At 37.0% G+C, this 14,691-nt stretch overlaps 2 protein-coding genes across 5 annotated transcripts; both read left to right on the top strand.

Annotated features, from left to right (window-relative positions):
- Nucleotides 1-380: 380 nt before the first annotated feature.
- On the top strand, nucleotides 381-8,582 carry bscl2l (BSCL2 lipid droplet biogenesis associated, seipin, like). Of its 3 annotated transcripts, none has more exons than XM_051918547.1 (8): nucleotides 381-1,170; nucleotides 3,126-3,210; nucleotides 3,784-3,927; nucleotides 4,811-4,912; nucleotides 6,093-6,190; nucleotides 6,289-6,418; nucleotides 6,501-6,582; nucleotides 7,758-8,582. In XM_051918547.1, the coding sequence occupies exons 1-8, from the start codon at nucleotides 911-913 to the stop codon at nucleotides 7,994-7,996; spliced, it is 1,140 nt and encodes a 379-aa protein (XP_051774507.1). In that variant the 5' UTR covers nucleotides 381-910; the 3' UTR covers nucleotides 7,997-8,582. The 3 variants fall into 3 exon arrangements, with proteins under 3 accessions (XP_051774507.1, XP_051774505.1, XP_051774506.1); XM_051918545.1 differs by having other exon boundaries at nucleotides 407-1,170; nucleotides 4,778-4,912; XM_051918546.1 differs by having other exon boundaries at nucleotides 419-1,170; nucleotides 3,129-3,210; nucleotides 4,778-4,912.
- Nucleotides 8,583-8,717: 135 nt separating this feature from the next.
- Nucleotides 8,718-14,688, top strand: si:ch73-22a13.3 (inositol-trisphosphate 3-kinase B). Of its 2 annotated transcripts, XM_051918543.1 has the most exons (8): nucleotides 8,718-9,105; nucleotides 9,406-10,264; nucleotides 10,745-10,829; nucleotides 10,987-11,200; nucleotides 12,313-12,517; nucleotides 12,608-12,709; nucleotides 13,706-13,777; nucleotides 14,231-14,688. In XM_051918543.1, exons 1-8 carry the CDS (start codon nucleotides 9,083-9,085, stop codon nucleotides 14,465-14,467), a joined length of 1,797 nt encoding a protein of 598 aa, XP_051774503.1. In that variant the 5' UTR covers nucleotides 8,718-9,082; the 3' UTR covers nucleotides 14,468-14,688. The 2 variants fall into 2 exon arrangements, with proteins under 2 accessions (XP_051774503.1, XP_051774504.1); XM_051918544.1 differs by having other exon boundaries at nucleotides 8,718-10,264.
- The last annotated feature ends 3 nt before the right edge of the window (nucleotides 14,689-14,691 follow it).

Below are 14,691 nucleotides of genomic sequence, written 5' to 3'. Positions count from 1 at the left end.
CACAGTCCTTAAATTTACAGTACAAGTGGGGTTGTAAACAAGATCTCATGTTTATTCATGTTTTTACTTTTGTATGCAAAACTTGTTAACTTCATATAAGAGTCCAATAGTCATAACTGTGACAACTCAAGCTCCAGTCTCATAATGACAGACAGCTAATTGTCTAATTTATGCTTTCATTGAAACCTTTTGTTGTCTCGGGTTGTCCTGAGCTACCGTGCTTTTGAAGTTGCATGTGACTTTTGTGCATCCAATGGATTTGTGGTTGTATGGTAAACTTGAAGTGGTTATTGTGTATCCAGACTTGCAAAGCAGTTACATGACTAATGTGATTCTCACAAAATGACAACTGTTTTTGCTTGGTATAATAGCTGTTACCAGTTGTACTAAATTCTGTTGAGGTCATCAAGATACACATATTTACAGATAGAAGAATTCGTCTTGGATATTTCATACCCCTTGTATTTCCTAACAGCTCTCCTTGTCCTTTGCCTCACATGCTGGTCATGAGTCCCAGCGTCGTCCCACTGGACTCCAGCTGTTCTTCGGACTGTCCGTTTTTTTCCAGGAATCAACGGTGTCACAGTCCATTACTGCCGAAACGTTAATCAAAAAGAGCTTATTCATTGATTCAGAACATTTTAGATGAATCAAAGTCAGACGTCAGAGCTTCAAGGGCAGAGGAAAAGACTCACATGAACTCGAAAATGAGAACATGAGGTGGTGGTGAGAAATGGGCAGCGTTTTTCTGAGTAATGAGGGAGGTTCTGGTATGTTATTTTGTAGATAGTCAAACATTAAGCAGTGAAAACAGAGGAAGACGCCAAAGACAGCTGAAGAGGAAGTTGTTGTGAAAGACCTTTTTGAGATAGCAGCGCAGCAACTCTGGAAGAAATAAATCCCAGTAAACATGCACCCCAGTATGGAGGAGTTCAGTTCACAGGATTTTGGTGTTCAAGATGTGGGACCTCAAATCAACGGGCTGGTGGTCCAGATCCTGAAGACGATGTCCGTGCTGCTGGTGCGGGTCAGACAGAAGGTTCTGGAAATAGCTATTCTGATCTGTGTGATTCTGCTGGTGTTCTGGGTGGCTTTATTCCTCTACGGCAGTTTCTATTATTCCTTCATGCCCACAGCCAATTTCATCGCACCTGTCCACTTCTTCTACAGGTGAGAAGTTTACAGTTACCCAGCAGGATACACTACCTTAAATCATTTTCTTAATCAGTTTTTCGTCTTCTTTTACAGATAGGTAATAAATGCAATGATAAACCAGATAAGTTTTGTTTGTTTGTTTGTTTTAAGCATAAACCTCATTAAATTATGTTAGATTAACACATTTTTCTTGCACCAATTTACAAAATCTTTATTCATGTTTTAAGCACAAAAATTGTTAGATATATGCATTAAACAGATAAACTCAGATAAAAGCATCTGCTAAATGGATAAATGTCAATCATTTATGCAATAATAAGGCCATAATAATCTCACATATCCAAGTTTCAGATGAGAAGATCTCAAACTGTGCTCAAATTTGCTAAAATGCCAAAGTCTGCAATCAAAACCCAGAGATCTCAATGTGAACTCAACATTTCCCATCAAAGGCCAGTTTATCGGAGCTATGCTATCCATATTTTATAATTTAATAGATTTATATTCTTACTATTTTATTGATATTTCTATATTTCTATATTTAACACCTGACATATTATCTAATTTCTATATTTAACACCTGACATATTATCTAATTTTGGAACAGTTTATTGAACTTTTAGACTCTCTCTCTCTCTCTCTCTCTCTCTCTATATATATATATATATATAATGTTTGCATATATGCTCATATACTATAATATAGAAGAATGTGGAGCTCATACTAGAGGAGAAAAAATAACTTTTATTCAGAGGCCCAAACTGAAAAGTAAGATGAGATTCTGATAGCTTGTAAATCAATGTAAATCAATGAGATTTTTATATGAGACTACTTACATAGATGACATATAATATCAGTTGTCAGTCTCCCAATATTATGTCTTAGTAAGATGATATTAAAATGCTTAGTTTTATGATCAAAGTTCTGTAGTTTTAAATGTGGGCAGCAAAACATAATACAATTCAATACAAAGATTATTGAGAGATGAAAAAAAATCTCAAAAGTATCATATTTGACTTGCATTTTAACATGATTTTTCTAAAAAAAAAAAAAAAATTATAAACAATCAAGTAAACTTAGTGTGTGCATCTTGAAATATTACTCACAGTATAAAAGTTATTCTTAAGTTAACTAAGATTATACTAAAAGGCCTTTTACTTGCTAAAAAAGTACACTGATAAAATAAAAGTCGCTGTTTGGATTTTAATAGGCAAAAGCTTAAGAATCTATAAATGGATCATTATTACAGTGATTATTATGTTTCTAGCATGTTAAATGTTTGGCAATGGTTCAAAACTGATGCACCTCTTGTGCATCCATTTTTGGTCAAGATCTTGTATTGACAATGCAAGAGGTGAGCACTCTGTAAAGTCTCCTCCAGCACATCCCAAAGACTTTCAACGAAATTAAGGTCTGGACTCAGAGGTGCCAATTGATGATTCTTTACGCTCTCTCATCCATTCTTTCACAGTTTGAGCCTGATGAATCTGGGCTTTGTCATCTTGGAATATGGCCATGATGTGTCTTCTGACATTGTTGTTTAAGTAATAAAAAGCTATACATTCAATTTTTTAGGGTTAAAAGAAGTGCTGCCAAACATATAACATGCTAGAAATATAATAATCACTGTAATAATGATCCATTCATAGATTCTTAAGCATTTGCCTATTAAAATACAAATGTTTTTTTGTTGTTGTTGTTTTTTTTTGGCCGACAGAAGGCAAGTTGTAAAGTGTGTATGACAGGTTTTTCAGCAAAGTTTTGACATGTTAATAATTTAGAGGCCTTAGAAATTTGCACATCAAATAAGTTTATTTGGTTATAAGGTTATAAGGTTACAATTATAAGGTTAAGTTGATGCTTAAATATTGGGACAGATGTCACAGAATGAGCCTACATTCATCAGAGGTTTGACTGTAGTAGTTTTTGATGTTTGTCATCTGCTTGTTCATGTGAAATGTGTTTCTGACCAGCAGGACTGATTGTCCATCTCCTCATCACTCTCTGTGTTCTTTCCCTGTGGCTAATGTCTCTTTACTGAAAAATGGAAAACATCAGGTGACCATCCTTGATTTAATCCTTGTTTTTAATTTGAGCTTTTTAATATCCTTTCAAACTAATGATTTTTCTTGTTTACATTTGTTGTTGAGTTTATGAAAATGAGTGGACAAAAGCAGGCTATGTTCTTAATGAAATACTAGCATACTGCTTACTGTTCAATATATAGGCCTACTATTCTTTAATTATAGTATGTCAAACTGTCTAAAGTATGCAATACAGTAATTGTTTCAAACAGCAGCATGCTGCATCGTTGTCACATGACCTCACTATATTGCATGTTTATGTCAGTGGTGTTTAGTTATGTTAGAATAGACTTAAATCCAATTTTGTGCAAAAATTGATTTTTGGTGTGCTGATCAAATAATTAAGAAAGAAAGATGCTCAAAACCATGGCAGACATCACTTTTGGTTTATTAGTGCTGTACAGTGGGCTCAGGTTTTCATGCAGTCATCTGGAGATTACAGATTATTTGCATACTGTGCACAGTGGAAATATTTCCAAAATAGTTTGAGTAGTATATTATTTCATACATGCTGATTTTTTGCTTTTCTCTTTCCTGCCTACTACAGGTAATGACGTACGGCCAGCCCTATCGGATCACACTAGAGCTGGAAATGCCAGAGTCTCCAGCCAATCAGGAGCTGGGAATGTTCCTAGTGAAAATCGCTCCCTATTCTAAAGCTGGTCAGATTGTTGACGTATCAGCACGTTCTGTAAGTGCACGAACTAGGAGACAGTTTGTCAATCAAATTCATTTAATGTTTGACTTCACCCAAAAATTACATCTCTGTAAGCATTTACTTACATGTACATTATGTACTCATATCAAATGGCTTCAGAAGACATGGAATATAATACTTAAGTCATATGAACCACGTTTAGTGCTTTTCCATGCAGAAGCAAGTCATGCATGAGGGTGGGGCTGAGAAAAAAATTCACGAATTCACCCATCGCGAATTTTTTATTTTTACAATTTTAACATTTTATTGAAGATTTTGCCATTGCAAGTAAATGGCTACTGGCTTAGCATTGGGTCCTGAGAGGGCAACATGTGTTGTATCAGTGATTATTACATGACGTCATATATCTCTTACTAGTGGACACGAGAAAGTGTAAACAATAACATGGACATGGAACTGGAAGATTTGCTGACTTTGTGGTCCTTTTTACCAGCCATTGTGCAGTTAAACTCTGCATTTTATAATACTACGGCTGCCTACATGTGCAAGAGGCAACTGTTTACACTTGTACGCGCATGCCTAGTGTGCATGAACAGTCGTGAAGTAGTCAAAGTAGTATAGACGGAGATTGTTTCTGAAACGCAGTGGAAACACCAGTATAGACGAGGAACGTTTTCATTTTAAAAGGCCGTTTTAAAACAAAAACACACTAGTGTAAACAGGGCCTAGGTCAGCATATGCACGAAACAAACCATAACACAATGAAACTAAGCAGGCAGAACAAAACAGAACCCTGACAACAAGCTTCATGAGTTTTCTGAACACATTTAGAACATTTTGTTTCACAATGCTGCAGCAATTCCCATCTCTCTCTGTCTCTCAGGCAATCCTCCATTATCGCTCCTCTCTTCTTCAGGCTCTGGGCACAGTGGTCTTCTCTCCCATGCTGTTAACAGGAGCATCGGAGCAGAAGCAGTCAGTCTCAGTGGAGCTGTACTCTGAGTTCAAAGATGATTCTGTGAGTAATGATTCTGAACACCCTAGCAATTCACTAAAACCACTAGCAACCACATAGAAATACTAAAATAAAATCACTCATAACCCCTTAGTAACCTCATAGCAACTTGCTAAAACCACTTCAAATGCCTTAGAAACCACATAACAACTTTTAAAAATCACTCAGAGCACCCTAGCAACTGCATAGCAACACACTGGCAACCACCCACGACACAATGTGGCGAATATTTTAGTATACTAAGTGAAAAAACATTAGGGTCCGTTTACAAAACACAGTTTTGGCTGTTCATTTACACATTTTGGGGACCTGAAAACCCTGAAAACGGGATTCAAAGTAAAAGTTTTTGAAAACAATAATGTTATTGTCTTTGTGTAAACTAAAAAATTGCAAATCTATGAAAACGGTGATGTCATGCACATGCGTATTATGTGTTCAGTCTATAGACTCGTAGGCTGTGTCTGAAATCACCCCTATACCCTTAAATAGGGCACTATTAAATAGCTGCGGGTGCCGTCTTCTGGCAAGATGCAGGAATTCATTCAGCAAATGAATTCCTGCATCTTGCCAGAAGATGGCGCCCGCAGCTGAATCGCCCATCCATCCATTTTCCAAACCATGCTGGTCCAATATGGCTACAGCGTAATATCATACAGGTATAAATTCATTTTTTAAAGTGATTATTAAATTCATTTAGGTTTATACATAGTTTCCAAGACAGAATTCAAGATAAATACTTTCATCTTAATACTGGAGCTGCCAGTTTGTTAAGTTTCAAATGATTATTAAACAGCAAACTATGTAAAAACGGCAGCCCTTAGTGTCTAAATTCACTCACTTGTTTTCATTCACTCCTTCAAATGGACTATATTAGTGGGGTAATGTAGGGAATACTGAATGAGGGTATAGGGGGCGATTTCGAAAACAGCAGTAGTATTTCTTTACAGAGTGACATCGCCAACTACTGGCCTGGCAGCATAATAGGGTTAGGGTTAGTGAACGGGATTGTTTTGACAACGTTGTCGTCTATATAAGAAAAAAGCAAAGGAAATACTTTTCCGTTTTTAGTACATCGTTGTCGTGTAAACGTACCCTTAGTGGAAATAAATCTAAAGTAGGCTGTAGGAGCTGTGGAACAAACCATTTTTAAAACTCAGTAAAGTTCTCTCTTTTCTCCGTTCAGTACAAACCCACTGTTGGAGCTGTCATTGAGATCCATTCCCAGCGTATTCAGATCTACAGAGCACATCTCTTCATCTTCGCTCACTTTACAGGCATCAGGTTTGTGTTTGTGAATTCCTGTGTGTTTACTTTGTTGCTTCAATAAAAATATTTCAAAAAGCATTCATCATCCAGACGTGTCTCTCTGATCTGCACAGGTACCTGCTGTATCACTTCCCCCTGATATCAGCACTGATTGGAGTGATGAGTAACTTCACTTTCCTCAGTTTGATCATCGCTCTCAGCTTCCTGCAGTTTAATCTGGGTAGTCGCAGGTTACCTGTTAAGGTGCGCTGCTCTAAAATGGAACTGATTTACTTATATATATATATATATATAACATTTTTCACAGTGTTTTTCTTTGCTTCAGACTGATCTGCAACAAGAGGAAATGAATGAACCGGATGACCTGAATGATCAGTCTGAATCCCAGGATGAAGGAAATGCACCAGGTGAAGCTTATGTACTGTTTTAAACCAGTTGCAATTGCTATAATAAAAAGGGTAAAATCCTAAAATTAATTTTGGAGAATTTTTTTGGGAATTAATTTTATACTGGAAATAATATAATAAAGTAATTTAGATGGACAGTTCACCCAGATTAACCCTTAAATGCATGAATGTTTCGGCAATCATTATTACGTATTTGGGTCTTTAGCAACCCGGATCTATATCTATCACGGATGGATCTCCTGTCACAATAATATAAAACTCTCCTGATATTAGAGTAACAATTACATAAGAATAAAAATAAAGCATATTTTGTTACCTTTTGGAGCTTGGAAGGGTTCAGTTTAAGCAGATGTTTTATACCATCAGCAGTGTCCTCATCAGAGCTCATTTCCTCAGTACATTCAGCATCTGGCTCATATTTGCGATCTCAAATATATTCTAAAAAATTATCATTTTCAACACCTTCAAAATCAGTATTTTGATGGCTGACAGCTTCTTCACCAGATCCACAATCAAGTGATAGTGACACTAATATTTGATTGCGTTCAGTACTTGCTCCACAGTAAATCGCTGAGCCATTTCAAGTTTTGCTGATGATACATCCCATTCTTTTGTTTTCTGCCTGCAGTAACTATGAGTGAAACGTCACTTCATCAATGTGTATCATTCATTGCCACCTTGTGGAATAAATAAATTGCACAGAATTGTAAAATGCACTTATTCAGTCATCAATGATTCAGTTATTGTTGTACAGAAAAATTATACTCACACTGTTACACACCTCGAGTCGTTACAGTTTTTACAATAAATGAATTGGAAAACAGGCATTATTTTATAAATGTATTATTTTTTTTGTTGTTATATTGTTTATAATGAATTGATTTAGGAATACTAAGAAGGTTGATGTCTAACTTTAAAAAATGAATAAGGAGGAGGTACGTGAATGACATCCTGGGTCACTAAAGAGGTATGCCTTTAAGGGTTAAAAAACTCTTTAGTGAAATAAAAATTAATGGGATCAATGCACATTAAAATCATGAAAGCATGTAAATATGAAAGGCTAGTTTAGCAGATAAATGTGGTTCATGCCATTTCGAACCTTTCTGGATTGTGCATTGATCTAATTCTCTGAGCAGCCACTGTAACACACTTGTTGGATTCCCCCATTATTATAGAAAATGTTGACACCATGGAGTGCAATTCTGTGGAGATGGAAGAATCCATTCCAGACCTGGGGGTGGAGGAGAGTGACGACTCCAGAGAACTCGCTGAGGATGAACCCATCTGTGAGGCTGGGGATGAAGAAATGATTTTGAGGCACAGACACTTATCACAGGACATGTTACAGTCTTCCCAAGCATTAACAGACACCAAAGATAAAAATTACTATCGTGTTGGTTGTTCAAGCTTCTAGAGAGGGAATGGAGCTGTCTTCTAAATGAGGGTAAAGGTTATGAAAAGCAAAGGCCACCTACTTGACTTCATAACAATCTCCTTGTTTAAAAATTATGAACTTTATGCTAGCCCAAAATAGGCCTTTCATTTTTTCAAAAGTAATCAGGGACAAGCACAATAACATTACCACCATTTATTATTTCTCAAGTATTGACATAACCTATATATCCAAACTAACTGTTCCAGAAGTATCCTTTGTTGTGGAATATAATATAATACAACTACTACAACACTGAAAACAGTGAGACTGTGTCAATAAATAGCCCAAGGGGAAAAATGGCATTTGGTTGCGGTGTACGTCTGGAAAATGACATTATTGATTTGCATTCATTTACATGCATTCCTCTTGGAAACACAAAGACAACCAGAGAAATATCTATTGATTTTTTATGCAGAAAGAGCTGAGGATATGAGTTTACTGAAGGTTATTTTGTGGACATGTGACATTTATCATTATGACTTCAACTTTAATGTAAAAAAAAAACCCTTACATTTTAATGTGAAAAAAGACTTACAATTTAAAATAAAATTGTAAAGTATATATACCTCATGGTATACTGTCTTTAATTTACACTGATTTTACATAATAAAATAATATGCTGTATTATAATAGAGAATTTAATGAGAATTACAAAACAACTCAAAATTAAATGACAATTTTGAGCAAGATGTACAGTATATCCACTACAAAACAAGTAATAGAATCTGTAGTTTATGGTAGATGATAGACAGAGCATGGTGCCAGCTACACCAAAGTCATGGGTTCAATTCCCAGGAAAAATACATGCTAATAAAACAAGAAAGCATCTGCCAAATGGAAACACATACATGACGCGGTTGCAAGAGTCAGTCAACAAGGCTCGACACTAGAAAGTATGGGACAACCTCGGCCCAACCTCCAAAAGAGCTCATTGTCAAAAATGCTGTGGAAAACTGTGATGTCACATCATGCAAATTACTGCTGGAAAACGTTGACAGCAAGACTTTGAACTGGCATTGAGTCTTTGGTGCTGAACTGCTGGAGGGTTCAACTTAACACACAGGAATGATGAAAGATTGGCAACTCGGGTACGTGGGAGTTGGTGCTTTTTTTCCCCCTACAAGTAATTGTTTTGAACTTTGTGCTACTTAGCATATGTGGGCTATTTCCTGGGCAGATAAAGCTTGTTTTTATTCATTTCTATAGGAAACCAACAGTGACAGCAGAACAAGGCTTTATGTGTATGTCCAGGAAATCCTCACATGATGTGCCTCTTCAAATAACAATAGTTTACTGATAAGATGAATATTATAATTTGTTATCTGTGTATTCATCTGTCTTCTTTAGGTATTCTACTTATCAAATAATGATTTTGTTTATCCCCTCAGATTCTCTTCTTCTAGAGCTCAAAATAACAAAACACAAGTTTCATCCATTTCTGATGAGAATTTCCATCCTAGCGGCTTCATGAAAGGCTTGGATTCTCCTTCAGAAAGAATGAGCACAATGTCTGAAAAGAAGAGCAATGGAAGGGACGGGGAGAGCATAAGAGATGCGGCAGAAGACAAGATGTTTGATTTCTCACCATCCTTGAACAATCAAAGTCACCATAACAAGAACACAGTCTTCAGAGCCAGACCTAAACTGGCTGATGCTCACGCCGTCCTTTCTTCCAAGCTAGAAGAACCAACTGAAACTCAAATAAATGCATATGAGGAAATGGAGGACACGAAACCCGAACCTCTGGAACATGTTTGTATGGATCCCCTACCAATACCTGCTGGAGAAATGACCGAGGACAAGGACGTGGAAGAGCAGAAGGTGAAAGGGAGTGAAAATCTTGTTGAAGAGGGCTCAAAAGTGCCGCTGAATGCAGCAACTAGGAAAAGCCTGTGGAAAGGCAAGGTCGTTCCGAAGGAAGGGATGCGGGAAAGGCTGGGAGGTCTGGAGAGTATCGATGAGAGTATTGAGGGAGATTTCAACAAACGAATGCACAGAAAGAAGAGTTGGGGTACAAAACAGAAAAACGTACAAACGTTTGGGTCATCACAGGATGGAGAGCATTATATGCAGGGAAGTATGGAGAGAGACGGTGAGGGAGAAATAGTTCCACACCCTTTTCTCTCTCGGGTTCTCCTTCACTCCTCTGCTTCATCCTCCTCTTCCTTCAACAACTCCTCAGCCGAAAGTGATGAAGTCTTCAGCGAGAGTGAGGATACAGCCGCCCGGAGGCAGACCATGAGAAAGGTGAGTGGAATTCTGGGAAATCTTAAACTGGGAAAGCAGTTTATCTTGATTCTGCAGAATTTTTCAGGACCAGTTTAACTGGTGTCGGGTTCAGTCTGACCTGTGGACTAACTGAAAAGGTCTCTATTTTTTCAGTGCACTGAAATGTGTTAGACGATTTGCATGAGTACCATAACAGCGTATTTGAATAAGTTATTTGCATAGTACTGTAGACAGAGATATGGATAAAGTAGCATGCTACTGTCACATTTGCAGTATTCCCAAAACAAATTCTTCAGATGTCATGCAATATACCCCATAATGCAACAAGTAGTGAGCAACATCTTTGGGTCTGAAGAGTTTCATCATTGGTAGGGTTTAACCATAAACCCTTCAAGGTTAAAAAAAAAAACATGCCATTTTATGAACACCGTTAGAAAATGAAACACAGAAAAGTGTTTTTAAGGTACTGCCACTAAATGACCCCCTTCTCTTTCCCAGTGTCGATCTTGGAGGACATTTTTGACCATGATGCAGTGGTCCAAACGTACACAAAGCTCATGGATCCAGCTAGCTGGTCACCAAGGTACGTAGCTTAGGCTTTTGCAAAGGACTCTGCATTTTGACCCTCATCATACCTTCACTTTTTTCTATCAAAATGCATCATATTACATGAGTTTGAACAATACTTTTGAACTGAGCAGTATTTTGTAGACAAAATGTGTTTTGTTTGGTTTCTCTAGGTAATGTAAGGCTGAGTGAGGGTGGGGAGGTTCTGAAGAGGTTTTGCAAGGTGGAGGACAGCTGTCTGCAGGCCCTCATGTCTGATGCGCTCTGTCAGTTCGTGCCTCATTATTTCGGGCACATCAGTCAGGACGGAGAGAGATACATCCGTCTAGAGGACCTGCTTAGCGGGCTCAAACATCCTGTCATCATGGACTGCAAAATGGGTGTCCGGTAGGAAGGGAACCAACAGCTTTACTCTAACGCTGATTAATTTGTCTTTACTATAATTGTTACCTTAAGCCACAGTTGTGGGTGTGGCTATGTTGATACATTTGCCTGCAAGACTGAATATCAATGTTGGACAAAAGCTGGTATTAGTGATGCACTGAAATTTCAGCAACTGAAAACATTCGGCTGAAACAGCAAAAAAAATTATAATTTTCAGTTACGGCTGAACTAGTTTTTATGGAACCATGTTTCCACCACTAAATAAAAAAAATAAAAAAGGTAATTGCAACTTTTTATCTCACAATTCTGACTTTTTTTCTCACAATTACGAGATATAAACTCACAATTGCAAGTTATGAAGTCAGAACTGCGAGTTATAAAGTCAGAATTGTGAGTTATAAAGTCAGAATTATGTGATATAAAGTCAGAATTGCGAGTTATAAAGTCAGAATTATGAGATATAAACTCACAATTCTGAGAAAAAAAGTAAATTGCGAGATATTCTGACTTTATAACCTGCAATTTTGAGTTTGTATCTCTTCAATTCTGAGAAATGAAGTCAGAATTGTGAGATAAAAAGTTGCAATTACCTTTTTTATTTTTTTTATTTCATGGCAGAAACAAGCTTCCATAAGTTTTAAAGGGGGCCGAAACCATTGAGCGAAACTGTGACATTTAATTAGCACTTCTCCGATGATGCATTTTGACAATGTTGTACGCTCAACATAAATAAGCTACAACAGGTAAACATGTCAGAAGTGTGGCCAAAAAGGATGATAAAGTAGCAATATGTAAAAAAAATAATTGGGGCTGAAATATCGAGAGGCGTCTTGTTAAAGAGCTGCACTATGACAGGTTTAATGTATCACCTGAGGACACGACACCATGAACAGAATACCAACTTTAGTTACCCATTAACCCATATGTAACTTTATTTTCGTTTTTGGTTTTCGGCTATTTGAAAACTTTGGTTTTGGTAAAAATTAATTTTGGTTTTGATAACCTACTGTGTCCAAAATACCATTTTAGTTTGCTACTCTTTATTGACCTTATAAGTCGCACTTATATTTGAACAATAATAGCAGTGCCATCTGAATCTATGCCATTACTTCCAGGACATACCAAGAGGAGGAGATCATTAAAGCCAGGACCAACGCCAGCGTACGCTCTGATATGTATCAAAAGATGGTGAAAGTGGATCCGGCAGCTCCCACTGCAGAGGAACATGCAAAGAAAGGAGTAACAAAGCTGCGTTACCTGCAGTGGAGGGATGACAGCAGTTCCACCTCATCACTGGGCTTCCGTATAGAAGGCATAGTGGTATGAAACATGAGGATACAAGAGTTACAAGAGAGACACTGTATGGTCATTTGTCTAGATATTTTATGGTTCTCCACTCTTTTTTTCCAGATGGGGAATGGTAAAGTATTACGGGACTTTTACAAGACACACACAGAAGCACAAGTGACAGAAACCCTGCTATCTTTCACCAGGAGGCAGGTTCACCTTCTAGTGAGTGCACACCATACTTAAAGGGATAGTTCACCCAAAAATGAAAATTATCTCATGATTTACTCACCCTCAAGCCATCCCAGGTGTATATGACAATCTTGTTTCAATGAACACAATCAGAGTTATATTAAAAAATATCCTGGCTCTTCCAAGCTTTATAATGGTAGGGAATGTGGATTTTTAAGCCCAAAAAAGTGGATCTATCCATCATAAAAGTAATCCATACGGCTCCAGGGGGTTAATAAAGGCCTTCTGAAGCAAAGGGATGCGTTTTTGTAAGAAAACTCAACTTATGTATGGCAGTTGCCAGTTATTATAGTTTATAAAGTTTTAAAAATGTTTTTTTTCTTACAAAAACCCATCGCTTCACTTCAGAAGGCCTTTATTAACCCCCTGGAGCCGTATGGATTACTTTTATGATGGATGGATGAACTTTTTTGGGCTTCAAAATTTTGAGCGCCATTCACTACCATTATAAAGCTTGGAAGAGCCAGGATATTTTTTAATATAACTCCGATTGTGTTAGTCTGAAAGAAGATACACCTAGGAGGGTGCGTAAATTATGGAATAATTTTCATTTTTGGGTGAACTATCCCTTTAAAAACTCACACAAATATAAACACTTGCTTCATTTGTGAAACGTCTCATCAACAAGCCCTCTTATTTTGCCAATAAATAAAACACCTTGCCATTCAATTGGTTTCTAATAGGTAAAAACTAATCCCACCCTACATTTTATGTTCGCATATCATGTTTCATTCTGAAATACTTGACATTTCAAGAGTAAATTGGGTTGTGAATGGCGATTCATGTTGACCTTAAGCACTGTTTTAGTATGTTTTTGTCCCATATGGCATTTTCTTTTATTCTAAACCAAATATGCCTGCTTTATTGGAATCAATATTTATTTAAAAGAAAAAAAAAAAAAAAAATCTAATTGCAGTTTATCCCAAATACATCAACATATTCTTCATTTGTCACTTTGTGTATTCCCAGGAGGCCTACGAATCCAGATTACAGGCACTGAGCGAAGCACTAAAGGAGTCAACCTTTTTCTACAAACACGAGGTTAGTGCAAAACGTTAAACTTGTTACGGTTTTCTTATACACTACATTATAGTATTGAGCTGTTCACTTTGAAGCTTTAAAAACCAGAAGAGAATTGGCATTTCGAGCTGTTGAGTTTCTTAATGGTTTTTAGTATGGCAATTTTCGATTCATGAGTAAAATAAGATCTGTGGAAAGACTTTCGTGTTTTGATCTACAACCTACACACAATTATACCTCAAACATGAAATTTAAAGATTTTAAAGAAATTTGCGTTTAAAAAATAAATAAATAAAAATAAATAAATAAAAAAAAAATCGCCAAATATTTGACAAAGGATGTGGGTTTTAAGTGTTTGATGGGTCAAAAGCTTGTTTGGCCTCACAACTGAACAGCCGTACATTTCATCTCAAAACACGATTTATGGAAATTTTGTCTCCTCTGCCTCTGAATAAACATCTCAATTTCTCACAGATCATAGGCAGCTCATTACTTTTCGTCCACGACTGCAGCAGCAAAGCAAACATATGGATGATAGATTTTGGAAAGACTATCCCAACCCCAGAGGGTGTCCAGCTGAGGCATGATCTTCCATGGGTGGAGGGAAACAGGGAGGACGGGTACCTTATCGGACTGACCTCCCTCACCTCTCTGCTGAGGGAAGCCATTAAGCAAGCAAGGGAGCAAAGTCAAGAGCAACCACTTTCATAGTGACCTCACATAAACTAAATTACATCAAAAAGACAAATGATTTCCCCTTGGATCCAACAACAGACAACCACACTGTCTTTTGGACACTACAGGTCAATAAAGCTTTATACAGTTAATAGTATTAATAAAGCACTTGTGTTGCCATGGTCATTGCAAATGTTCTTGTGTAAAGCACTTAACGTTGTTGTTTTTTTGTCTATTAAATGTTTTATATACTACAAGTT

The sequence above is a fragment of the Ctenopharyngodon idella genome, chromosome 14 (assembly GCF_019924925.1).
Source record: "Ctenopharyngodon idella isolate HZGC_01 chromosome 14, HZGC01, whole genome shotgun sequence".
NCBI lineage: Eukaryota > Metazoa > Chordata > Actinopteri > Cypriniformes > Xenocyprididae > Ctenopharyngodon > Ctenopharyngodon idella.
Note: the sequence above shows the minus strand (reverse complement) of the source record. Positions and strands in the feature narration are given on the sequence as shown.